A 26869-nucleotide genomic window follows, 5' to 3' on the forward strand; every position below is an offset into this window, starting at 1 on the left:
TTCCCCGATGCATGTATACTTTACCATGTTCACAAAGGATCTTGAAAACAACATCGTCCCATTTCACTAACTCTATCGCACTAAGTGCGATCTGCGTGTCGTGTCGGATTTAATTTAAGACAGTGCGTAAGGCTGTGGGGTCTTAATGGTATCTCAGCTTTGTTTATCTTAGGTAGGCCGTAGATCCTAGGTGGCTGTTTGTGCCTAGATCTGATTTTATTGTATTTCGTTTTCGGCCAATGGCCACTTCGTTCTAGGTTGAGCAACTTGTCAGTGAGTCATCGGCTCAGGCAGTTGGTTGAGTCTTTGTTGAGAATTTGGTATAGACCTATTTCGACCATTGTTTTCACTTTATCATGGTAGGCGCCGGTATCTAAACTAAGCTGGCACGACCTTTTCCACCTGGTAGGATCATGATAGAGTCATCTTGTTTATGGTCTTTTTGCATTTCAGCATTTCATTGGTAATGTTACAGAACACTGTCCGCTTTCTCAGAATCAAGTTTTATAATCGATGATTCGAGTCAAACAACTGTCGGCCGAGGCAGGGATCTTAGTTGGCGTTACTGCGAAATTGAATCCTTTCCCTAGTAAAGACACCTCAGCGTTTCTGAGGGACCGCGAGGATACGCTAATAACCAATTTATTTCCGTGAACACGAGGTATTAGGTCAACATTAGTTGCTGAAGTGGATCTCCAGATCTGATTCTCTTGACAAGCGCTAGAAAGTTGCGTTGTTGCGGTTCTTTAATGGCATCAAACAACCTCTGAGTATCAACTTTTTGAAGCAGCGTCACCTGTAGAGAGGCTGGCTGTTATGCTCCTAACAATAGATTCGGTTTCTGTTTTCGCATCTCCCTCAGCTTTCCGCGTCAGTCGTGTGTTCTTTCCCTTAAAAATCTCAGAGAGGCTAGTTCGGCAACTCTGCGCGGAGCGCCTTTGGTTGGACCTGGAGGCTGGACCCGAAACTCTCTTGGGGCAATATAGCACTTAATGTACCTTGTAACAAAGATGAGACGGTTCTTATAGTGCGCGAGCTTGCGAAACTTTCGACCTCGTCGCCTGACGAAAACTAACTGAGTATAGCAGTCGACAAGTCGCGATCAATACACGATTGATTAGCCTGCCTCTTACATCGCGAGACAAACGATTAAACCGTGTTCACTATCTATACAAACCACGACGAACAACAACATTTCAGTTCTATAACATACCACGCCATAGTTATTTTTAATATAGGAAATCTTTGTTACCTGAGCAATTATGGCTAAAGGAACCTCCCGTAAGCGACCACCCGAAATGGTAAGTCAAGGTATTCTCTTACAGGAGGTGGGTGCTTACCAGAGGTCAGGCAACGGAGGCTCCATATTTTAATCTGGACCCTTTCACCAGCGCTTATCGAAATCTAACTTTTAGTGACTTATTTTTAAGGAAAAAAACCTAAGATCCATAGTAATTGTTTTCCTCTCACAAATTATTTCATACAGCGTTTGAGACAATTCACGTGAAAGAAACTTGGCTGGTTTCTTACTCCGAGTAGTGCTATCCAAATTTCTCCGAGAACAGAACACAAGCAAAATTTCCACAAAATGTACATGGCTAAAAGCTACAAGCATTAAAAAGCCTGGAAACCTCCCTGTAGCTCCACTTTAACGACATCTGTTCAGACAATTTTTAAAGATCTTCTTATGGTGATTTGACTTGGAAACTTTTGCCGGCATTTCGATAAAGTGGCCGCTATTAAACGAGAGGTGGTCGCTTACGAGAGGTGGTCTCAAAGGGAGGTTCGACTGGTACTATGTTTTCCTGTCGATATTCTAGCGGCATCTTTCTCTTCTGAATCTTATTTCCAATGAAGGCAATAGACACCGAGGGATTAGAGGTTGTCATTGATGAAAAATCATAATATGAATTTATTGAGCCTGGTTTTAGACAACTTGAAGTAAATTGAAATTCTGACAACTTTCTAAGTCGAGCAGTAAACAACACCCTTACCGTGGCGAGTACGTGTAAAGAATTTAATCAGCCAAAGTCACGAAACAGAAAATGAAGCCATTTCAATTGAAAATTTATCGTTGAAACCGCTGTGTTACCAGGAAAAAAAAAGCATTTGTTGTGTCGAATTTGATTCTCTTTTGGTTCTATATCACGTGCTCCTATGGCTTAGATGTCTGGACATTTGGCGTTTTAATGGACGCAATAAAAGGAAGGGGAACAAAATTCATATCAATGGCAAAATCCAACCATTTTGATCCAAAGGAACTGAACAATGAGGCCAAAATGGGATCGAAGGTGGACCAAAAACTAATATTTGATAAATGGAAATAAGTAAACTTCCTTTGAAATTGAGAGACGAAAACAAGCGTGTGGATTTGCAGGTTTCTCAAAGGATCGTAACCCAAAATAAACAATTTTGCCGCCGACTCGTAACGTCGTTGTAAAGATGATGCATATATTTATGATTTTCACTAGCGACAGAACTGATGGCTGTAATACACTCTTCGAAAGACCTCGGTGAGTACACGTTTAAATTGTAGCCCTTAATTAATTTGATTTGTGTATTTTTTCTTCCTGCCATTTTAGACGACAGTGTCTCTCATCCTTTCGACAAACTTTGTTTAAATTCCTTTCAAATGACTTCATCTCTTGCTTGTCATTTCGGTAAACATTGCAAACCTCTTGAAGATCATTCAAATGACGATAATTTACTCAAAGGAAAGAATCAGAACGATTCCGGAACCATACTTAAACTAATTTTCCTTAGACGTCGCTTTAAAAGAGGGGAGGAGAGTTTTTTTTTCCTGCTGGGCCCTAGCACTCGTTTCTGTTCCCAAAATATGCTGCCCTTTAGCTGCCACTTCCTACCGATCTCTGAAAAATTTTGTCTGTGACGTTTCTCGGTCAACAAAATTAGCCTCATTTTCACAACATCAGCCAATATTACTACAAACCATCTTTCAAAGCACCCAACAGATTCTCAGCCTGGGGTTCTTAAAACTCATTTCAATTTTACTGACTTCTGGTGAACCACAACAAAACACAGATCATTGCAATTAAATTACTTCTGAGAATTGCAATTCTTTTAATGTAAAGCCATCAAGGAAAAATCTTTAAAATTATACTCCGCTAATAAATTTCGCCGACGGTTTCAACCCTCTAGATTGAGTTCTGAAAAAAAGTCACGACCTTTGACTCGGCCTTTACCCTAAAGATAAAGATAGAATATACCTATACGCTGACATTTGGCAAAACATAACCCTATCGAAGTTTTAATAAAGTGACAGGATGATCTGGTGAGGATTCGATGTGATTAACCGTTAGCCGCAAGAGAGCAAAAACACGCAGCTGTTAGGTGTAAAAATTGACACAAAAAGTGAACCGTACAAAACGCAACGTAAAGTAATTGACCGTTAGCCGTTAAGTGGCCATAATTTCAACTGTCAGCCGCAAAGGCCACCGCCACATTGGGCCGGACCCTTCAACAATTCTTCCTATTTTCAATGAAGGTGTTTTCGCATCAACAAGTTAATATTCTCCCTGAACTGTGAACGGCCTATTTACAGCACAGGTTTTGATTTAGTTACCGAAAGAAACTACAGTAAAGAAAATAGACACTGTAAAAATTGTTTATGTTACACATCAGCAAAACAAATTTAAACTTGATCGTCCTTTACACATAGTTCTTAGACATGCCTCCCTATTTAAAAATTGAGACAAGGGAGTTTTTAGCCCAAAAAGAGAGGGAAAAAGAAAAATCTGCCCTATTTACATTGTTTAAAATTACACTACCATTTGATTGTCAAGGCTAACTGTTCGATTTAAAGCTGCTTAATTAAGTATTCCAAGCAGAGCTTCGGTTACAGTTTTATCGAACCTTAGGGGATCAGGTTAACTTTGTTGTGACACAGAATCCCCCGACCCACCCCCCCCGTGAAAAATAATAATGGGTCCCCCAGGGGTTTGTAAAGTTAAACTGATAATCTGATTCAAAACCGCAAATCCCATGCATACCAAAGATCTCACAGCCCTTAGTCTTTTGTTCTTGTTAAACTTACATTACAGGTAATTCGAACACAATTCCTTCTCATTTTAACACAAAAAAGGATTTCTCTTTATTTTTATTCCAGCCTGAAATGAAGTCACTTCAGTGTTTACTGGAATTGCTTTTTCCGCTGGTGGTTGTTGTTGTGCTGGTCTTCAAAGGGCGATGTGCATATGGTAAATCTTAGGTGTATGTACTTTGATTCAGGGAACAGCTTCTATCTTCACGGTTACAGTCCCAGCGGGCCGAAACAATTAACTGAATCGCTATTTTTCTTAAAGAGAATGAACTGTCTCAAACTGTTTATTATAGCTATGTAACTCTACCAAGCCATTTAAAAGAAAGGAGAGGTGAAGAAGGGAAATAGCTCATCGAAGGATTTAATTTATAATTTATTAGATTGGCCGACAGGCAGGGACACCGCAACAGCTTGCCCCAATTACTGCGGGCCCAGTAAACCCACCCATCCCACCCCAGGGGAGGACATCCACCACACAGTAATCTCGTGCGTAGGAAATTAACGTCTTCTACCCCTAACCCTGCAGGAGACGGGGCCTACGGTTTATTCGTCCCTATCCGAGAAGACTAGAATATCTATCCATTTCTTGATATTACAGAAAGGTAGCAAATTCTCCTCAGTTATTTTAAGACCCTGAGTTTTGGTCCGGCCGGGGCTTGAACCCCCGACCTCCTGCACAACAGTCCGGTGCTCTACAAATTTAGCTAACCAGGAGGTGGTGGAATGGAACGAGTACGAAAGATATCTCAGCGACCTGCGTGATGATGTTGTTACATGCGCCTTGAAGAAATCGAGTTGCCAGATCATTGGCAATATTACGCACACATAACGAAGCTTATAATGGATTCAAGAACTAACAGAGCATGCGTGAAAAATTTTCTTCTGCTTGCTATAAACAAAAATAGCTTTATTGATTGTAAAATTTTCCATGTTCACAGGTGCATTTTGCAGACGTCCAGTTGACATAGCCTTTGCAATCGATGCCTCGGGCAGTGTTGGATCATGGGGGTTTGATCAAGAAAAGAGATTTATACAAAATACGGTGGCAAGATTTGGAATTTCTCGCTCTGGAACGCACGCTGCAGTAGTAGTGTACAGCACAAGGGCTGAAGTCAAAATATCGTTCCCTCAATTTACCAGCTTCCGAAGTTTCTCCAGAGCAGTTTCTCAAATTCCTTATCCCCGTGGATATACAAGAATCGATCTGGCACTAAAAAAGGCAGCAGAAGAGGTGTTTTCTATTGACGGTGGAGTACGGAGCAATGTACCTAAGATACTGATTGTAATGACGGACGGTTATCAGACCCGCACGGCAGATTCAATCCCTCTTGACAAAGCGGTTCTGCCTTTGAGAGCCAAAGGAGTGCAAGTTTATGCTTTGGCCATAGGGCAGTTTGTGAAGGAGTACGAGTTGAGGTTGCTGGTTCAAAAACCAGCTCACGTCTTTCGATCCAGTAGGTTTAGTACCCTCAGCAGTGTTATTTCAGGATTGGCAACAACAACTTGTAAAAATGGTGAGTGTGTAATGAAGTTTGTCTCAAATGGAAAAAACAATAAGTTTGAAATTCACTATTGACTGATAGCGTTTTTTTTCTCAAAATATTATGCCTCTCAAAACGAGGTCAGTATAGGTAAATTGCTTTTCTGTATCAAGTGTTAGCACTTCTACCCTCTTAGCTTAGAGTAAGGAAACAAATTTAGCCTTACACAATGCCTTGCCTGAGTAAAGGTTAAGTTTGTACTCGTGCCGAGTAACCCATCCAGCCGGAGTTTGAGCCAATCTTGTGGCGATATTCGATATTCTCAAGTGACCTGGACTAATTGTACTCTCCCCTGTAGGGGATGCTAGTCCATCGCAAGGTTACCCTTAGCATTCTATCAGGCTCCCCTGACAATTTGTCGTTACACATTTATATTCCTGGGTGAAGAGAGGCTCTATGATAGAGTAAAGTGTCTTGTCCGAGAGTTCCATTTAATCACTCGACCCATATACCTCCACCGGCTAATTGACAGGATACCCATTGTTGCTCATGCTCGAGTTTCGATTGATAATGCGATCATAATTTTAATGAAAACTAAGTGATGTATTTTTTACAGCCCTTCCCATGGCGTTTGGAATTTATCCTCTTAACCAGCAAACCCGTGGAAAGGATATTAGCCCACGGAGAGCTCCCACAGGTTACTTAAGTTCGGTAAACAGCGTCTCCGGACCCTACGGGAGAGCCGGTGGAGCATTTTACCTCAAGGGAACATCCGACAGCTACATTGACTTCCCAAATAAAGCTGGTGGCAAACTAGATGCGTACAGTTCTATCTCAATATTTATGTGGGTTTTCCCAGAAGGCACATCTGGTCCTATCATCAACTACCGAAGAGGAGGATATGGCGTTGGCCTTTGGATGACACACCACAAAGTACTAGTGGGTCTTATTCACAGCCGCCGCAACTTTTACAGAAAGAAAATTTATTTTACCTCTTTCTATCCGAAGAGGTGGTATTATGTTGGACTTACGTACGATTACAACCACGGAGTTGCAAGTTTGTGGGTCAATGGACGCATGGTGAGACGAGTTATATTTAAGAACACTAAGGTTATCAGTAAGCCATCAGGGTGTTAAAAACACCCAGTGATGGGAGGTTTGAACAGTATCTGAGGCATTCAAAATCAAGACTTTATCCTAGAATGCGCAAGATGATAACAAGATTACGAAGACCAACGGCTACGACCGAGGCCTTTTTTTAATTGTTCTTTTGTTAATTTTCGTCAGCTGTTAAGCGGCTTTTTTTCAATTGTTCTTTGTTAAGAGATTTTCTTTGTAATCTTTCTTTTAGACTGCCCACATGAGAATGGGACGTATACATTTAGCTACCCACTATCCCATTCGGATAGGTGCCATGAGCGATCCGAAGCAGTACTTTAGAGGCAGAGTTACTTGTCTGCAAATTTATGGAATTGCTCTGACTGCCAACCAGATACAGGCTATAAAGACCAAATGTACTGCCGGGGAACGTAAGTCATGTTATGTAATTCAGAAATATTTAGCAGGTAACTTGTCTTTTTTTACTGATGCTATGCTTTACAAATATTTCAGAGAAAGATCCCTGCCTTGCCAGTCCTTGCAAAAATGGAGGGAGCTGCATTGTGGACACTAAAGATAAAACCGGCTATCGATGTCGCTGTAAACCAGGGTACCGTGGGCATCGATGTGATGGTAACAACCTGACGCTTGAATTTCTTTATTTTCATTTGATCCACGTGGACCACACTCACGGGAAATGATGTCGTTTTATTTTCACCTTCTCCCAAATATAATTGAAAATTAATCCATTTGACAGTTTATGCGAACATTTTCCGGCTATTCTAACATTCCCATTATTATAATATTTCCCACTGGATAGTAAAGATAAAAAATAAATATGTGAATTCAAAGAACCACCAAAAGCTAATTTGAGCTATTAATTCATCAAATGGAGAAATTCTTTAGTTATTTCCATTGTTTTCGATCATAAACTGTCAAAGCGATATACAGAGAAGAGGCATCGAGCGATAACTACGAGATTTTAGATCCACATTCTTAAGGCAGACATAATACCATCGGACAGAACTGTACCGTTGACTCCCTAATCATCATCATCATCACCATCATTATCGTCGTCATCATCATCGTGTCATGCCTGCATTTTCACGTTTCCTTTCGATCATCCTTCACTCTGGCCTTTGACATCTTTATTTGCAATTGCTTACAGAAAAACCAACCCGACCAACTGGAAAGCCAACAAAAAGACCAACTGGAAGGCCAACAACACCAGTAAAAGGTAACCATGCAAATGTAGAAAGAGCGACAACAAAAAGTTCGTAAGTGGTGTTTATGACGTCTTGAGAACTAAAACCTCTACCAATACTCTAAACGAGCCTGGGATCCCTTTCCAAATGTCTCTTCCGTACGATCGAAGTTATATTTCAATAGCTAAATCAAAAGAGTGGTAGTCTCGGTCATAGCTCAAAAAATCAGTCGCATCTTTTTCGGTTCCAGATATTCCTTATGATATAAATTTCAAGTAACAATTATTTCGACCTTGAATATTCACACAACATAAAAAAGAAAGAGCTTTGAGACTGGAAAAGGAACCCTCGTCAAATGTGCATATTTCTAAATGCTAGGGGCTGATGCGTATAGTTACTTTCCTGAGCTTAAGTGCACTCCTTCTTTAATATTACTAAGGATCACCGGGCCGAAAAGTCCCCACTCCACGACAGACCACTAAGCCTGCCAGCACTGGAAGAGTAACCACCCCTGGAGCTATCACAAACATAGGTATGTTTCCTGAACAGCAACAAGATTTGTCAAAATAATTCATGGCAATCTTAATGTCTGCCTAACGCTTGTCTACTAAAAAGTCTTAATCAATGAGTTAAACTTTGTTATTGGTAGGGTAGTTTACGGTAAGTATTTCGTACACCTCGCAAATGTGGGGTCAGAAAATATGGTGACAATGGTCTGCACCTTAATAGCATCATATTATCTGGATATCCATTCCCTAATCTTTCTTATGTGACATGAGACTCACCAATCGTGAGTTATACTTTTCGAAAATTGTCGTGACTCAAACTTGCTCTTACAGATGGTTTCCGCATAGAGGTGGTGGAGTTCATTAATCGATTGAGACGCCTGCATGGTGCAGGTCCTCTTATTATTTCCACTCGTATATCCACGGCAGCCCAAAACTGGGCGCAATTCTTGGTCTCCAAAGGAACAGCCTCCATAGATCCAAACACGAGTTACGGCTCGAACGTCTTCACCAAGGTTGGTTCTCAAACTGGGTTGGCCCAATTGGCTGTAGTGACATGGTACACATCAGTGAAGTATTACGACTGGGCAAAGCGCAAGCCAAAAATTCTGGCATTGCCCTTCATTCATCTCGTATGGCTCTCGAGTAACTTTGTTGGTGTCGGATTGGCCAGGTCACCGTCGGCCAAGTTTTACATTGTGGTATATTTTGACCCAATGCCTGGAAATAAACAGCCATTGCTTAAAGAAAACGTCCTACCATATACAGGTATGCGACAAAAAACCATAATACATACTAAAAGTACCGAAACGATAACGTAAGGTAAGAGCAGTTTGAATGATGATGAAAAATAGTAAATTTGTGCAAATGATGTGTTTGTTAGGGGTATTAAGGATGATAAGTGTTCAACCGATAAATGTAAGATGAATGTTCAACTGTGCATGTACATTCATATCAGTTGTAAATTCAAGACATAATTTAAGGATCAAGTTCTTCAATTGATGCAGTAGTGCTTCAATTGACAGTAACTCTAAATCGTGACATAAACGACATAACGTTCATTCATCACCTATAATTACATTTTGTACGTTTTCTGTTGATGAAAGTTTTCCCTTCGAAATTTTTCCCGATATTCAGACAGGGAAATGTAGTAGAAAATGGCGGACTGTAAATTGTTTTGAATAAAAATATTCGTCGCTACTTAGCTTGAACCATGCACTTTTCTCGCCAATTCTAAGGTTAGAAAGTTAAAATAATGGTCAAAAAAGGAGGATGTAGATAATTTGCATGGTAACTTATCATTTTTTAACTCTTTATTCCTAGATGTATACATCCTCTTGCAGAGTGGTAAGTATATTGTTTTCTCGATTTTGTTTTTGATGCACTCACTCAGACATCTGATTTAAGTTTTATTTTCTTGAGATTTAATATCCCCTACAAGACTCAGGCGGATCAAACTGGAGATGCTTTTTTATTATGTTTATTGCCAACATTACAAGTTACACCTTGGGGGCTATTCATTTCGGTAGTCAGTATCAGAGATGTATTTATTTTACGATCCATTTCTCACTCCTGTAAAATCAACAAGGTTCTAGCTCTGTTTTTCCATTCAATAGCACTGTGTACCAACGGATATACGCTGCACAAAGGGACTTGTTACAGATATCATACGGATAAACAGACCTGGGAGGGAGCACTGTTTCAGAGCGCCAAAGATAACGCTACCCTAGTATCCTTCCACCTGACATCCGAGGTGGGCTTTGTCCAACGGCTTATCACACCAGGAATAACAAGTTTAGTTTGGACAGGCTTGAATGATCGGATCACAGAGGGGACGTATACGTGGTCAGATGGTACCAGTGTTGATCACACTTCTTGGAGAGCAAACGAACCAACAGGCTTAAAGGAAGACTGCGTTGGTATAGAGGGGACTATCTATGGCACACTGATGTCTGATGCTCCATGTACTGAGCCACATACTTACGTGTCTAGAAAGCCCCTTGAAGGTGAGGACTTTCCTTTTTAATTTTCTTTTCAGAGACTTTTGACGGAATACTGATGGATTATATTTTGCACGTTTGAACCAGAAAGCCCTAACTGGAACAGAATTATATCCTTAAAACAATTCACGTAGTTTAATAAAAAAAACATAGTCGCATTCTACAACTCAGGTTAATTTCCTTCTTCGTGTGAAAAAATTGAGCGTATAACCCCCCAAAAAAACTAGGACACACGTAGAAGGGATCTTATTTTTAAACTAAAGCACGGCTATAAGACTGGTTCCTCAACTAAACATTCTACAACCCACCTTTTAGGACTCATTACATATCGCATGAAGATACAACTTATCACTTTACTGTGGACGGATGATTATGGCCAAGCGACTTCTTTCCCGTATTTGGACCTCAAGCAAAAGATAGAGACAATGGTAGGTTTATGAGCTGTGAATTAATCCATGTATTATAGACGAGGCCCTCTCATAGGTCAGTTGAAATCTTATACAAAATATAACTGAATGCTAAAGTTTCTATGTTATTGTGCTCCACGAATCTAAGGATTTTTAAATCTCAAGGCATCCTGGTTAGCTCAATGGATAGAGCGCTGGACTGTAGTGCGGGAGGTCGAGGGTTCGAGCCCCGGCCGGACCAACACTCAAGGTCTTAAAATAATTGAGAAGAATTTGCTACCTTTCTATAACATCAAGAAATGGTTAGATATTCTAGTCTTCTCGGATAGGGACGAATAAATGGAGGTCCCGTGTCCTGCAGGGTTGGGGCAGGAGACGTTAATTTCCCACACACGAGATTACTGTGTGATGGATGTCCTCCCCTGGGGTGGGATGGGTGGGTTAGGACAGCAGGTCCACATCAGCTATTACAGCTGCCAATTAATCAACCTGCTTAAATCAACCTGCTTAAACAAATAAATGAACTTCACATCCCACAGTGTGATTTTAGCATAAACAAGGGTAGGCTCTTTCGATGTATACTTATCCAAAAAATAACTGTGATGTAAAAGAGTTTTCGCATGTAGCCTCTATAATCAATAAACTACTCTAAAAGTCAAAATGGTCGATTATACATGGCAATAATCTGAAAGCGACTTCATCGATTGATAATGACCCTGTTAATGCTTTTATGTTATAATTGATTTCCTTCCTTAATTTTAGCTGCTGGAAATCTTTAAGATCGATTCGACTTTCGTATCAGGATATGTCGAAGATTTCAGGTAAATACATTTATTCTTGGCTAAGAAAACTTTAACCAGTGGTAAGTAAATTTCCTTTTTGATGATTTAAATGTTCGTTCCTTCTTTCATCTGATCATGAAATTTCTCCAAAAGTAAAACCCCGAAGCCAACTTCTCCCACTGGTAAACCAACAAAGCCTGGTATTGCGACACCTGCCAAGTCATCAGGGACATCTCCAATTTCTGGTGCAACCAAGCCAACACTGGTTACCCCAGGAACCACACAGGCCACTCCAGCGTCAAAGCCTACTTCAAGTGGAGCAACTTCCAAGTAAGGCCGGCCGTCTTGTGACCAGAAATTTATGAAAAATTATTTGTTCTCTTTCATTTCTCGGAAAAAAATCGAGAGAAACTTCTTTTTTCTATTTGCTAGTGAGAAGTCATCAGTGACAACTTCAATTATTTTAAAGTTTGGACCTGGAGTAAAGCCTGATCCTACAAAGCCATTTCAAAAACATTTGAGGAAGAACCTTGGAAGACTTCCTGGTCCAGTTAATCAGAAAACTCTTATTCAGTCCGTCAGAATAGTTCATCCAGGTGAGTTTTAACATTAATATTTGAAAGTAAATTGTTGGACGGGATGAAATTGTGGCATAAAAAAATGCAGCTAAGCTTTTAGAAAGGAATGGGCATAGATATGCTTCCAAGGTGATATGCTCAATACTTTGGTTGATATACTTCCCATAATAATTCCTGGCTCGCTGCGGATAAGATTGTAAACGATAAAGCGTTCCTGTTTCTGACGAAGATAGCTAGTGGACTTCTACGACCGAGGACCTAGGACCCATTTTCACCTTTTTCTTGGTGGAGGACAATCGAGGGAACGCCGTTTCAGTCGAAATGACCCACTAATACATCTACTTCTGATTTATCGCAATCACACTTTGTCACATCGCATGTGGAAGGAAAACTAAAATGAAGAAATCGAATATTAAATAAACATAATGACCGAACAGAAGGAGATGGAAAACGAAAATAGCACTGAAAATAACAACAATTACAAGGTGTCTTTGCGATCTAACACTCTATGAAATCGTTCCCTCCGAGTCTTGCTGCTGTCTACGATTATGTGCGAAAAATTGATACTTGTATTCTTGAATTACGATAGAATATAAAACGTTGGAGCGTGATTCGCTTGACAATTATTGTTTTGTTTTTCATTTATTTCAGGAGTTCCACCCGCTGTGTTGGGAACTTGTACCCCCAGTTGCTTTACCACTTGCCTCGTCTCTTGTAATCCATTTTGTTGCAATTCCAAGGCGGCAGCTGGAAGCAATATGCAGTATTCTGCCATGCGACATGGTGTAATAGCCCAAGCAAATCGCAGGCGATTTATCATGCCTGGCTTTTCGAGGTATCCAGTGGTTCCTCTCCAGGCCATGGCATCGCAGGCCCGAGCGATGACAGTTCCAGTGACCTTGGCAATAAGATGTGTTCCAACAGTTCGGAGGCCTTGCCCACCAGGCACTCAAGTTTCACAAACTGTACAGGGTTCTTATAAAATGCCCCAACCTCGAACTATTGAAGGAATCTTAAGCCCTCAGCGACGTCCCCTCATGTCGATCCCACGCTTGACATTACCAAGGCTTCCTTATTCGACCAATCAGCAGGCTTTTCTCCCTAGGGTCGCTAATCCAGTGCAGATGCCTTGTATACCAAGTCCTAATAACCTATGTCCACCATTGATACGTCCCCCTGCGAAGCCTTTGAAAGTGACAGATCCTCCACAGCACATAATACATCTTCCACCGCCACAGATGCAGCCTCCGTGCACTCCTAGCGCGTTCAATCCTTGTCCATCACAAGCACGTCTTCCTTTAAGTCCTTTAAAAGTAACAGACCCCCCACAGCACATAATACATCTTCCTTCGCCACAATTACAAGCACCCTGTATTCCGAGTGCATTCAATCCTTGTCCACCCCAAATGAGCCCTCCCTTGAGACCTATGAAAGTAACCGATCCCCCACAGCACGTGATACATTTGCCTCCACCACAGATGCAGCCTCCATGTATTCCTAGTGCTAACAACCCATGTCCCCAACCAATTATGCCTCCTGTGAATCCTGCACTGGCACAGTACCCCCCACGACAAGTGATTCGTCTGGTACCACCACAGATGCAACCTCCTTGTATTCCTAGTGCGTACCAGCCATGCCCGTTACCAATTGCGCCCCTAGTCAAGCCTGCAGCGGCCCAATACCCATCACAACAAGTTATGCGTCTGGTACAACCACAGATGCAACCTCCTTGCACTCCATCATTATACAACCCTTGTCCACCTCAGACAAATATTCTACCTTCCAAGATAAAAGTGGTAGATCCACCACAACATATAATACACTTACCTTCCGCACCACCACCTCCACCACCCTCACCAAGTCCCTTTCCTCGACCATTATTTTGGCCTGTGCTTTGCATTCCTCTTCCTAACTACCCTTGTCCGCCGAGAAAGCTTTCGAAGCCGTCACACAAGAAGGGCAAGTCTCGAGCTTTCATGCCTAAACCCGTTGCTAGTTCCTATTTGGTCCCGTACGGCAAGTCACCATACTGGCAATCTCAAGTTACTTCCTACACTCCATTTGTCTCACTGCCATCACCAATACGGCGATTACCAACCTATCAAACCCAGAATTATGGCCAGAAACCACCATTTCAGTTGTATCGCTCTTCTGTCTGGCCTCAGGTGGCCCCAATACAGCCCTTTGGGTTGCTTCCTTGGGGCTCCTCTTACGGCCAGGTCACGAAAACCTCCCTTAGTCACCAACCAAAGAAGGCTTTGCCTCAGCCTCCAAAGCCCCCTCAGCCTCCTCCATCGCCTAAACCTATTCCAGTCAAAGGACCAGTCTCGTTACAAGGTTCATTAACTCTTTATCCTAAGTCAGGACCAATGGCTCCTCCTTTTCCTTTCCCTCCGTATCCCCCAGGACAAGGCCCTTTCTCAATGATCAACCCCTGCATCCCTTCTCTAGCGAATCCCTGTAATCCATATACAGGAAATGTACCCACAATGCCACCTACGAATTCGTACGAAAGACAATCCAGGCCTATACTTTTAACACGGCCTCTGCAGGTTCAAGGAAGTATTTATCTCAAACCACCTCCACCACGTCCATTCCCTCCACCGCCGAGTTATACGTCCAGTGTTATGAATCCTTTCTCGAGGCTCGTTTCTCCAAAACTACCAATTGGACCTCAGATGGCTGCGCCTCCCCATTCAATAATTGTTCAGCTTCCGGACATTTCTCTTCAGTCTGCTCCAGCATCATTACTTCCAAAGCCTATCGTTCCACCTGCACTACCTTCACCAGTCTTTCCAAGTAGTTGTCCGATATCCTGTACTCACTATCCAGGCGTATTTTGTCCTCCATATTGCGCGAATTATTGCTGTAAAAACAGAGGTAAGAAGCAAAAGAGTTCCTCGAAAAAGAAAAATAACAAGAAACCTGTGAAAAGCAAGAAGCAAAAAGAGGCCAAAACAAAAAGCAAAGAGAAAAAGAAAATTTTGAAAGTGAAAAAGGCTAAGAAGGGATAGGTCTAAACTACATATATAATTGTTAGCAACGTTATTTTAAATACTTTTGTTCACTTTTCGGCAACTCAGCAACTGTACTCTTCTATTCGTTGAGCGACCATAATTCTCTGATAATTTTAGTCCTTAACCAATAAAAGACAGCCTGGTCACGCCCCCCTTACCCTCAAATAGTATATCATAGTACAATTTGTGTAGTTAATATCATGATTTCGAGTGGAAAGTGGTGTTAAGCATGAGTAAATTTTTAAGGACAACAACGAGCCCTTAGGGCGATTGCAATTTGCAGTCTTTGAAAAATTTACAAGTGCTTGATTACATCAAATTGCTTGAGTTTATCCGAAATTATAAAATTACTTGAATCTTCATTGCTTCTAGTATTTCTGATAACTTTGATCATTGATCATGAAAGGCATAACATATCTCTGTAGAGGAACTACTTGCATTTTTTCTAATTTCGCACATAAATTAGTTAGTATCTGCACATCATCGCTCTGCTCATCACGATAAATTCCTTTCAAGAGTCCTTTGTAGCAATTTACAGGACGCATGTCTGCATGCCTAGAAATGGGGTTACTGACCATCTGAGTTTTCTGTACCTCGATGTAAGAGCATCGAAGAGGAAAACCGTTCAAATGCTTGAGGACACACATTCCTCTTTGTCCAAAGGTCGTGACAAAACGACTCATATATTTCTTTGTTTCTTTTATGGATGTTTTTAGATAGCATTTTTTTTTTTTAACAGAGAGTTATGTTGTTTACTGAGATATCATATGCAAGCAATGCAGAGTTGAAGCTTCAAGGCGCTTGAATCGTCAAGGTGTAACTGTAATAAAATCATGCAATCCAGAGATATATTACTAATATTATTTTAACTTTTAATTCATCCCGGCTTCAGTCGAACGAAATCTAAAATAATGCTAAGAAAGGAACTGATGCGTCCTTGGTCACCATATTTCATACTACTATTGTAATGACAGATCGGGACTTTGCTGCGCGAAACTTGCTACTAAATTTTACTTTAAGATCCTGACCTAGCATTATCAGTAGGATCTGAAAAAGGTGCACTTGTCCCACAAAATGACGCAAAACTCTCCAGAATGTTGCCATTTTTAATGGGCGTTATATAACAGATATAACCTAAGCACTGAAGGAAATGAATAAACGGTGAAAGTTTCTAAAGAAACTGTGGTGTTGCGTCGGTGGGGGGGGGGGGGTAACAGGGTAATTTAGCTATATCAACTAGGTTGAAATTGTAAACTGGCCACCGTGAAGAGTTAAAAAGCTGACATTTCGAGTGTTAGCCCTTCGTCAGAGCGAAGGGCTAACGCTCGAAACGTCAGCTATTTAACTCTTCACAGTGGCCAATCAACAATTTCAACCCAATTGATGTAACCAAATTACACTGAAGGAATTGTTGCTTCGATTCGTTGGCTGTAAGGTCAACTCATGATTCAGTGTCATTTTAGCCAAATAGTACTGCACAGGCATTCGGAGAATCTGTATGTATTGTTTGCTTGGTATGGTCATCAAATTCTGTTTGAACAGGCCTGTTAGGCTAGAAAATTAAATCACAAATGGAAACAGAGATCAGACAGTAGAAGATAAAAATTTAGTGATGGCTAATCAACTGGTCTGTATTGTTAATTTATACAAATGACCTCATACAGTGAACGTAATTTTTACTCAGCACTGTAGGTTTTTTTGAAGGAGATTTTGAAACGCTAATACCAAACCTTGTTTTCAAGTTCAAAGTAACAGGAAATCTGGGGAGTCCTTACTAGTAAATCTACAAACCACCTCGTTCAAATCAGTTGAGGCAGTTTTAGTGTCTGGGTTTAATAGTTATGGAATAAAATTCAAACGACCTGTTAAATTTCTTTCATCCAATGTTGAGATAACAAAAACAATAGCTAGTTTTCACTTTAAGCTTGAGCAAACCAACTCATGAAATCGTGCCTTTTTGATTCTGACATAAAAACAATCACCAGCTTTTTTTAGAAACTTGTAGGTCGGTTAAAGAAATACGTCTCTCTACGTTGTACGTTGCATCTTTCCCGAAAAAGAAAACATCAATTTTAATGACATGGAAAAAGAAAGTTTGCTCTGATTTCCGCCCAGTACCTCTGTGGATGTAAATAAACTTGTGACGTGACTGCTGTGATATTTAACAGTAAACATATATTTTCTTAATTCCCTTTGCAATTTTTGCACCAATTTCATACAGTTCTTTAAAGAGAAATAGATTACAGCTGAGACGGTTTAAGTCCGTATTTCCATTTCCATTAAACTCTATCCTGTTAATACTCTAAACTGCTATCAACTACTTTTGCTGTGTCGCATCCGATCTCTTTTTTTCAGCGTAACCTGCTCCATAAGTGCAGTGTTTTAATAAAATGACTTGAAAACAATCGAAATCTTGCAGTTCTGTTGGTCAACCAATTCAAAACAAAATATTACTTATGATAGAAAATATTCAAAAGTTCGGGGATTGAGTCACCGTCATTAGACATCGGAAGTAGTTGTAAGTGAGCCATGTCTGGAGGGTTCTAGCTAAGACCAAAGGACTTCTGTTATTTGGCTCCAGAAACTACTTTATATCTGACACACAGGTAGGCAATTTAAATCGCCTTACGATAATAATAGCGAGAATGCACATTTGTATTTTAGCTAGACACACCTATGGTTTTTGTACCACAAATTAGGTTTGTCAGAGCATCATCACAAAAGTTGTATCATATTTGGAGAATCCTCGCGACATAATCAGAAAAGTCGTAAAATAACACACTGTCTAGGTGAGACCATTTACTCATACATTACTCTCTGAATTTCCGAGCCCTGTTCGCTTGCATTGTTGGAAATTTCACAACATAGCTATTTATTGTTAGATTCATGTCAATTTTGTCGTCTCTCCTTTTCCCATAAAATTTTATATAATCATATCCCAAGTCTTCGTGCCATCATTAATAAAACACAAATTCCTATAAATAACGAAAATTGGCAACCTTTTAGCGATTAAACCAAATTTTCTCCGTCAGCGAGCTACATGTTTATCTTTTCGTGGTTACTCATGAGCAATGGAGTAGCAAAGTTGGGAGCCACAGCAAATGCACTTAACCAGTTGCCTCTTATCACAGGAATTATTGTCCATTGGATGTTTCTTCTAAATGCAAGACCAGATACTTTCACAAACTTATAAACAAACAAAACTTCAACATAAACCCTTCCGAGAGGAAATTTCATTTTAGATAAGACAGTAAAGTAAATCTTTATCTCTCTAGCTGAGCCCCAATGCCAGTTATAAGTGATTCCTTGTTCAATTTTTGTCTTCGAAGCAGTATAGCATGTCGGTCAATATTGTTATGAATTTCGCATTCCGTCGTGATATGGTAATTTACCAGCATGAGATAATATATCTTCATGTTCAAAGTGTTACCCTTAGTTAATGCAGTTCTTGTCAATTCTTAAATGGCAACTAGTCTCCTTTTTAATTTTTCTGCAAATTGCAACAGCGCTTTCTGTCTTACGCATTAGTTTCCTCAGAAACACTGCAGGGATTTGATATTTTACAAAGTTGTTAAAGAAAATACCTCATGCTATACCCACCTGCCGTGTTTATAAATCCTGCATTAATCACTTAAATGATCCGTGCAATATGTAATACCAAGTGACCTGTCATTTTTATCTCAGGGACAGCGTACTTTGATTAGCAAGAAACACTTAAGATTGAGGTGAGACGTAATTTATGACCCGTTTCAATTTCATTTGGTTTCTTCTTCGCCTTGAATTTACATTTCAAACCTTTTAAGAGCATATATTTAATTGCATGTGAGTCATAGGCCTATTGGGTCGTCTAAGTCAATGTAAGCAGTACGGATGAGGGATTTCGCGTGTGAAGATTATTTGTCATAAAGTTCTACTTACGGCAAATCATCTAACACATAGCAGGAAGACATCTATAGTTTTGGCTCCTAACTTAATTATTCTCTGTGAGTGATGATTTATTAGCTGTGCTTACCCTCACCATTAGAGAGAAACACAACTTGTCCGATGGCGAATCCACCCTTGCCCAGACAGACAACATCTTAGACCTAAACCTGATCCATTTTCATATATTCGTAGATCTGATTGTCAAACAGTGGCTAACTTGACAAGATTTTAAAATGTATTTAAATCTTGAACTGTATAACACATATGGTAAAACTTTTAAAAGTCCACCCCACAAGATACAGTAGCATATCAAAGCAATGATACAGATGATCACTTTTGCTTATACCCATACAGGTTTGGAAAACCTAGTGCACTGATATGAGGGGACTCTTAGGAATTTTTCTTCTAACATTTGGTCTCCTTGTAAGGGCTAGAGGTGAGGTTCACAAGAAAAAATTATAGTCACGTTAGATTAAAAAAAAACTTTCCTGCAATTCAGTCATCCTAGGTTCTACCTTTTCTTAATGTTTCTCTTTTATTGGCGACTGGCTCGTCTTCCCTATTATTCTTAGCCTTTTTCTACCCGAGTAAAAATCAGTCGATGATATGTTATGTTTTCTACTGCATAACTGGTGGTCTCTCTACGAGTAAATAATTAAAAAATCCTTTTTCCCAAAAATGTTGTGACTCAACTTGCTTGGCTAATTCATCCGCACACTGAAACAATATCATAAACGCTTACTGTTCTCCAAAGTTAGAGTTATTTTTCAATTGAAAAAGTCAGATTTTCGATTTATGATTATAGTCTTCAATGTTAATAAAAGAAAACAGACAGGTTATGTAACCAGTTTCTTAATTAAAGTTTCTAATTACGTGAAAACAGAGCACGTACCTACGCTAATTCTCTTTCTCCACTATTGGTGATGCTAGTTCTTTTGCATTGTACTTTGCAGAACACGACAGTTTATCTCCTACAGCAGGCCTTAACGACGGTTAGTAAAAGTGACATTTTTCAGCGTGCCTCTTAATTTGATCGTAATTACCACTTTCAGCTCCATATAGAATCCATAAGACCTGGATGTGCTTACTGAAGAGGCTGGAAACTCATCTCAATCAAACCTCACCACTAATTAAAGTGTTTGGGATAGACTACATTCCCTATTATTAGGAACAAAACATTCTAAAATCCCCATTGCAATAGATGTCAATCGACGTTTACCAAAGCAAGAAAATTAAATTCTGTAAAAATTGAAGTAACACTTCCAAGCTTAGAGTTTGTGTTATATTGCAGCATTTACCGACAGCAGCGACGAAACTGCTGCACCGTCTTCGTTCTCTGATTCTGTTACTAGCCGTCACCATAACGCCAACAACGATTGGCTATCTGAAGATGATGACGATGACGAAGATGACGTCATGGATGAGAGCCAGCTGAATGTGCAGCCAGCTGCCTCAGCCAAGTCAAAGGCAAAAGCTGCCCCCAAACCCCTCTCTACTGGTAGGTTGAAACTATTACGGACGTCAACAAAATTAATTGAATGTTACGTTTAATTGTAAACAGAGCTGCAATATGGTAAAGAGAAAGTAAATTTGATCCCCAAATACATATTTGTACTTGCTTATTAAATCAAGTTGCTAGGAAGATAGGCAGAACGTACGAGGGCTTTTAATGACAGATTGACTAACTGGCTGCTTTACCTACTTTCAGAGTGACTCATTTTTATCTCATCGTATTTCAAACAGTGCAACTGGAGAGCAAGATATTGTACGAGTTGAGCGGTTATCGAAGGTTATTCGGTGGAGGCCCTCTTTTTAGGTCGGCAACCCTTGACATTGGAGCTAAAGCTGCTAACGACAGAATGCAGAAAGCAGGTGTGATCAAGAAAGATGCAAGCATCAAACACGGACAACTGCAGTGCATAAAATTGATAACCTCAGACAAAGTGGCCGCTGAGTGCAACTCTTTTTGGTTAAGACAAATGCAGGATTATGATTGGTCAAAACCAGCATTGAAAGATAACAACAGGTTTTTCGTCACAGCCGTTTGGAAGGCAGCAACTCATGCTGGAATAGCGGTCAAAAAGGGCCCTTCTGGAAGATACTTTGTGACCATCTTGGTCGATCCCACTCCTGATGTAAATAATGCCAAGGCTCTCCCTGATACGAAAAAGTTGAAAGCCAATGTAAAACCATACACTGGTAAGGGAACTAAGATCAACATGGTCTTCTAGATTTAATTGATTGACAAGATGCAACACTGATTGATCAACCCTTATTACATGTAGGCTGATAAACGAGCAGATGATGTTGCAACGAAGAAATAGGTTCCAGGTCACCATATCACTGTTAGACCAAAATATTCCTGTCAAGACACGCAATTATCTTCACTATACGCCACTAATGCGTACCAGCGAGGGAAAACCTTGTAGTTGAAAACTTAATCAGCAAAAAGAGGAAGACAGAGAGAAAAAAGACAATTCGTAAAATGAAGGTCAAGCAGCTTGTTATGGAGAGAAACGCCCGATTATGTCTTTTCAATGGGTTTTTAACCACAGGCAACCCTGTTGCATAACTGGACGCGCATGTACTAGTTTATGGAACACTTTTACGCCATCTACCCATCCCATTATGAACGCTATTATGCTTAGTACTAAAGAATTTATTTCGTTTTATTTCTCTCTATTTCAGACATGTTTACTGCAGCCACTGGAGGTAATACTCGTGCTTCTTTTTTTTTTGAGTAGCGTAAATTGAAGGAACTAATGTAATCCAATTTGGGGAAAAATTAATACTTGTAAAGGAGTAAATGACTTAGGACTAGTTGCTTCGACCAATCTCGCCTGTGATAAGGTTTTAGCGCAAGATTTTTGGATAAAGAAAGGGTCTTTGCGATCAATAAGTATAGCATTGATACTCACAATAAAACTGATCCCATTTTATGCATTTATTTTAATATAGCCAAATGCTCCACCGGATTTACCGAATATCAAGGCTCCTGCTACAAGTTGCACAAAGACAAGCAAACATGGATGAATGCTTTAGGAGAATGTCTGAAAGAAACTGCAGTGCTCCCTCCGATCGAGTCATCATTAGAGAACGATTTTTTCAAGCAGGGGCTCTTGAAGGACCAAAAAGATTTCACCTGGCTGAGCTTTAATGACCGTTTGGCAGAAAGTATGTACATGTCGGTTGAGGGCTCCCAGATTCGCTTCATGGACTGGGTGAACGGACAGCCAACTGGCAAAAATGAAAACTGCGTTGGCTTCGATAACAAGGCCAAGTACGGCACTATGGCCGACTATCCATGTACCACTGCCAGCACATATGCGTGCAAAAAGCCATTAGAAGGTAAGCGATGACAAATCTTCATTGTTTTGTACCAGGAGCAGAAATTACTTGAAGGGCATACACTGTTAGCAAGCGCATCAAAGTTATGTGACTTTTTCGAAGAGTGTTAAAGTAATATTATGGACCTCAACTGCATTTTACACTGAAGTGTGTGACAATATTAAGTAAGAAAACATAATTATCGTGATTATTTGGGTTTTTTTTTTTAGCGCGTGAAAATGATCTAAAGCAATTTTGATGATTCCATCTAGGTTACATTACCTATCTCCTGAAACTCGAAGTGGAATCCATGGTATGGTTGGACGATTTGGGCAATCCTGGATCTCTTGCCTCTCAGCAACTATCTACAAAGTTCCAAAAGGCGGTATGACTAAAGCATTCATCAATCTTATATTAATAGTGTATTATCCACTACCTACGTATAGTTAGAAAGACTTGGTTCTAAAAGAAGATAAAATAAAAATGTAACTAAGCTGTTGACATTTCAGTTGCGTGATGTTGAATTTATTTTTGATTTTCAGTTTAAAGAGATTTACACGAAGGCGGGAGTAAAAAATCTCATGAGTTCCGTCATCACTTCTGTCAGGTAAGTCCATGAAAAGAGTATAAGAAAGACTTTGTCGATACGAGCCTTGTATTAAGATATTTCGTACAAGAATTACGTGTAAAAAGTTTTTATATTCTTATGTACCTCATCTTTTGTCTGATTCAGCAACGGTCTTCCACCACCACCACCAGTACCAGCATACAACTACTTTGGCAAACGTCAAATTGTTACTGCGATCAGAGTGACTCCTGCACCTACAACTCCTCCAAAACCCAAACCCTCTGGTGGCGTAGCCACACCTGCAAAGCCCACCCCTCCTAAAGTTCCAACCACAAAGTAAGAGTTAGCAACCACAAGTTGTGGCGAAAAAGTTTAATGAGTGTAGCAAATTGGTATTACTGGTTGAATAGTTTACTCGAAGAATAACCAGTTTGACGTAAACGTCGATTCATTTGGTCTTAAAACATGACTTAGACAGTTATTTAATCAGTAATCCTGCCATTTAAAGCGGTAGCACTACATTAGGTGGATCATTGACCTATTTGCTATTACACTAGTTGCACCACTGAAGGGAAGCAAATACCTTTTTTCGACGAAGTACCCTTATGTACCCCAGAATGACGGAAACCTAAGTTCAACTGAAAAAAATCAATGTTGACAAGATGCTTAGGTGCTGGTAAACTTTTCAACAAAGACAACCGATGCCATATTTTCCACAAAATAAACCCGAATTCTGTTTTTAGGCAAAAGAAGAAGGTTATTGTAAAGCTCTCTCTGACCTTTGGACCAAGCAACATACTACCAGACCCGACGTCACCTCTTCAGGAATATCTTCGTGCTAATGGAAACAAGCTACCAGCACCATTGAGCGAAAAGCTGAAACTTCTAACCATCAGCATAGCTCCTCCAGGTATATAAACTAACCGTAACTCACTTTGTTTTCATGAAAGAACAACGGGCTCTAATGCATTCGTTGGGAGAGCATTTCGAATTTATTATTAGCTAAGCATGTGGTAGGTAGCATTTGAAGAGCTTAAAATTAAGTTGGAGCTTTATGAAACAGGTTTTTTTCTTTCTTAACTATCGATGTAGGTTCAGCATCCTGCCCTCCAATCTGTGCCACTCAGTGTGTTTCAAGCTGCGCTCCAAGCTGCTGTACCTCTACAGTACCTGCCCCCGCTCCATACATGGCACCCCCATGTGTACCAACTCCATTTAATCCCTGCCCACCCAAGCCAGCACCAACACAACCACCACCGACACAGCCAAAGGTCCAAGCCAAACGACCTGCTGCAAAATGCACTCCGACGCTAACCACCCCCTGTCCACCACCAATGCCTTTTCCTTACCCTGCACCAGCTTTCCCACAATATCCTCCACCTCCACCCTGTGTTCCAACACTAATGAACAACTTTTGCCGCAACATGGTCGCACGGCCACTGGTAGCAAACACAGGACGCTTCTTTCCTAAAAAGCCTGTGATGAATGCTCCACACATTGCTTACAGATTTCCACTTCAGCCGGCATACAGGCGCATAATGCCTAGGTTGGTATCTTCAAGGCCGGTGTCTCGTGCTGTGTTGCCTGTTCCTCAGGCAGGGGCATTTAGGCAGTGTATTCCCTCTGCTCTATCACCATGTCCTCCAATTATGATGCCTCCTCCTCCTCCTCCTCCACCTCAGCCTATGATGATACCTCAATATCCCATGCCTCAGGTAAGCAACCAGTTTGCTCAGTTTTGTTTCATTCCAAAACGACCTTAGAAAGAAGGAGCGGTATTTTGCTGGTAGGGATAAATGAGGGGTATCCTGAAGGGGGATAAATGAAAAAACTTACAAAGAAACATATCAGGTTTACCATGAGGTGTGGATGAGGAGAGGTGGAGAAAGATTGGGAGGACTAATACTTCAATAATACTTTGGGTTGGGGTGTTTAGTAAAAGGAGACGCAAATTGAAATACCAACTATCACATAAAAAAAGCTTTTACCTCTAGAATTTGGTCTTTTTAATTTGCTCTCGTTTTTTTTCAACAGATGGCCCCACCCTGCATTCCAAATATCTCCCCGAACTGTCCACCAAAGCCACCACCGAAGAAGCCTGCAGCCAAGGCAGCAAAACCACCAAAACCTGTGAACTTAATGGGTCTGACTTATCCACAAAGCAGCATGATAATGCTTCCTCCACCTCCACCACCTCCAATGCCGCCACCAATGCCTATGCCTTGCATTCCGTCTCCTTTCAACCCCTGCCTACCTCCCTCCCCACCAAAAGCAGGAAAAACTAAGTCTAAAAGCACAGCTCCCAAACCATGCGCTCCGGTGCCAACTCCTGGATGCACTCCACCGATGCCCATGCCAATGCCAATGCCTATGCCAATGCCAATGCCAATGCCAATGCCACCAATGCCCATGCAAATGGCTTGTGGACCTCCCCCGGCCAAACCCTGCAAACCAGTGACTCCACCGCCGCCAAAGCCAATGTTAATCAAACTTCCAGCCATACAGATCCAAGTGCCTCAGCAGCAACAACCACCTATGATGCCACCGATGATGCCACCAATGATGCCACCCATGCCTCCCTGTCCCCCAATGTGTGGAGCCGCGCCTCCCACTGTGTGCCCACCTGCCTGTCCCAAACCATGCTGCAAGACAAGACGGGGACGGTCCGTGGAGTCATCCGAAAAGGAGTAAAGTACTTCACTTATCGACGCTTTTTAAAGACTGAAGAACACTGTAATTAGCAGTGTAAGTCAGCCACAAGAAAACTCAAGATAGTGTCTAAACAGATAGGCTAGGGTGCAGAGTTTCGAATTTTCTTGGCCGGCATGACTGCATTTTGTCGCTCGGTAAGCGTGTTTTATACGCAAATCAATTAACGACTGCAATCTGTTGCACGTTTTTAAGCCGCTAGACTTATAAGCCAAGATAAAAAAAAACTCGTTTAGCAAACTACAGCTGAATAATAAAAGAGCCGTTACAAATTCTGCATTAGTTACTTCATAAATCGGACGTTCTCAAGGACTTGAGTTTATCTTACCCTTTTCTTCTGGTGGCAGGAGTTTGACAGGGGCTTCTCATCATTTCTTCCTCGGAGAAAGAGAACCATCGTTTAGGTTATAATTTACCGTAGTGCTAGATTGAGAAGTACATATGTATATTTTATTTTGGTTCGCATTATATTGTAAATTAATGTTTGGTTCTTAAGTGATTGTATTGAGATTTTATTTACAAGGGTTCTATCTCATAGGACAATGTGATCGTTTTCTATGATCACGCGCAGAGAAGATATTCAATAAAGCTCTGGAATCTCTAAAAGATATTCTGTTGTTACAATCCAGTGTCTGCCAAGCTTTTTTCTCGTGCGATTTATAGTAGGGGCAAAGAGATAGGCACACTCAAATGAGAAGTTTTCTGACTCTTTGCAACGGAAAGAATGAGCTAGGTGTAAGAGGGCCTGAATGTTCTCCGAAATTTAACCAATCAACATGAACAATACGCTGGTTGTTATATCCATGAAGTTATGGAACAATATCACACGGTATATTCTATATACAAGGCTAAAAGATTAGGAAAAAATTAAAATGTTTGAACCAAACGTTTTCAGCTGTTTGCCATCATCAGGGTTTGAAATAATGACCGTCTGCACATACATATATATCTTATGTAATTCCCGATGGGAAAGTTTGGAGACCTAAGAATCTTATGTAATTCCCGATGGGAAAAGTTTGGAGACATAAGAAATAACTTGTTTGTTCACACGGATTCAATTCTTCAATATAAATTATGGACAAGTTTTGTTTTGCCGCTTTAATAAGGTTATTGTAAATCAACAACAAGTGATGAAAGATCTGGTTAACATGGGAAATATACCCGTAGCTGTGGACATTTTTAATACCTTCTCTAATAGAGGCGAACT

At 40.6% G+C, this 26869-nt stretch overlaps 2 protein-coding genes and 1 long non-coding RNA gene across 5 annotated transcripts; 2 read left to right on the forward strand and 1 right to left on the reverse strand.

Annotated features, from left to right (window-relative positions):
• Positions 1-2450: 2450 nt before the first annotated feature.
• Positions 2451-15979, forward strand: LOC111322025 (uncharacterized). 2 transcript variants are annotated; one of them, XM_088735582.1, is made up of 16 exons: positions 2451-2513; positions 4127-4217; positions 4999-5574; positions 6158-6621; positions 6893-7070; positions 7153-7272; positions 7808-7876; positions 8284-8376; positions 8684-9118; positions 9674-9697; positions 9967-10356; positions 10666-10778; positions 11520-11578; positions 11693-11869; positions 11972-12135; positions 12769-15979. In XM_088735582.1, the coding sequence occupies exons 2-16, from the start codon at positions 4133-4135 to the stop codon at positions 15129-15131; spliced, it is 5310 nt and encodes a 1769-aa protein (XP_088591708.1). In that variant the 5' UTR covers positions 2451-2513; positions 4127-4132; the 3' UTR covers positions 15132-15979. The 2 variants fall into 2 exon arrangements, with proteins under 2 accessions (XP_088591708.1, XP_088591711.1); XM_088735585.1 differs by lacking the exon at positions 2451-2513 and having other exon boundaries at positions 4013-4217.
• Positions 7328-16328, reverse strand: LOC148741171 (uncharacterized). Its single transcript, XR_015992357.1, has 3 exons — positions 16163-16328; positions 10659-16130; positions 7328-9070 (listed from the first exon to the last, which is right to left on the reverse strand). It is a non-coding gene; the product is annotated as an uncharacterized LOC148741171 (long non-coding RNA).
• A 1297-nt stretch (positions 16329-17625) lies between these two features.
• Positions 17626-26286, forward strand: LOC111322041 (uncharacterized). Of its 2 annotated transcripts, none has more exons than XM_022925077.2 (14): positions 17626-17740; positions 18819-18859; positions 19413-19494; positions 20012-20050; positions 20350-20556; positions 20802-21257; positions 21747-21770; positions 22017-22406; positions 22658-22770; positions 22928-22992; positions 23119-23289; positions 23697-23863; positions 24046-24668; positions 24988-26286. In XM_022925077.2, the coding sequence occupies exons 3-14, from the start codon at positions 19437-19439 to the stop codon at positions 25642-25644; spliced, it is 2970 nt and encodes a 989-aa protein (XP_022780812.2). In that variant the 5' UTR covers positions 17626-17740; positions 18819-18859; positions 19413-19436; the 3' UTR covers positions 25645-26286. The 2 variants fall into 2 exon arrangements, with proteins under 2 accessions (XP_022780812.2, XP_088591732.1); XM_088735606.1 differs by lacking the exon at positions 17626-17740 and adding an exon at positions 17904-17923.
• Positions 26287-26869: the final 583 nt, after the last annotated feature.

The sequence above is a fragment of the Stylophora pistillata genome, chromosome 1 (assembly GCF_964205215.1).
Source record: "Stylophora pistillata chromosome 1, jaStyPist1.2, whole genome shotgun sequence".
NCBI classification, from domain to species: domain Eukaryota; kingdom Metazoa; phylum Cnidaria; class Anthozoa; order Scleractinia; family Pocilloporidae; genus Stylophora; species Stylophora pistillata.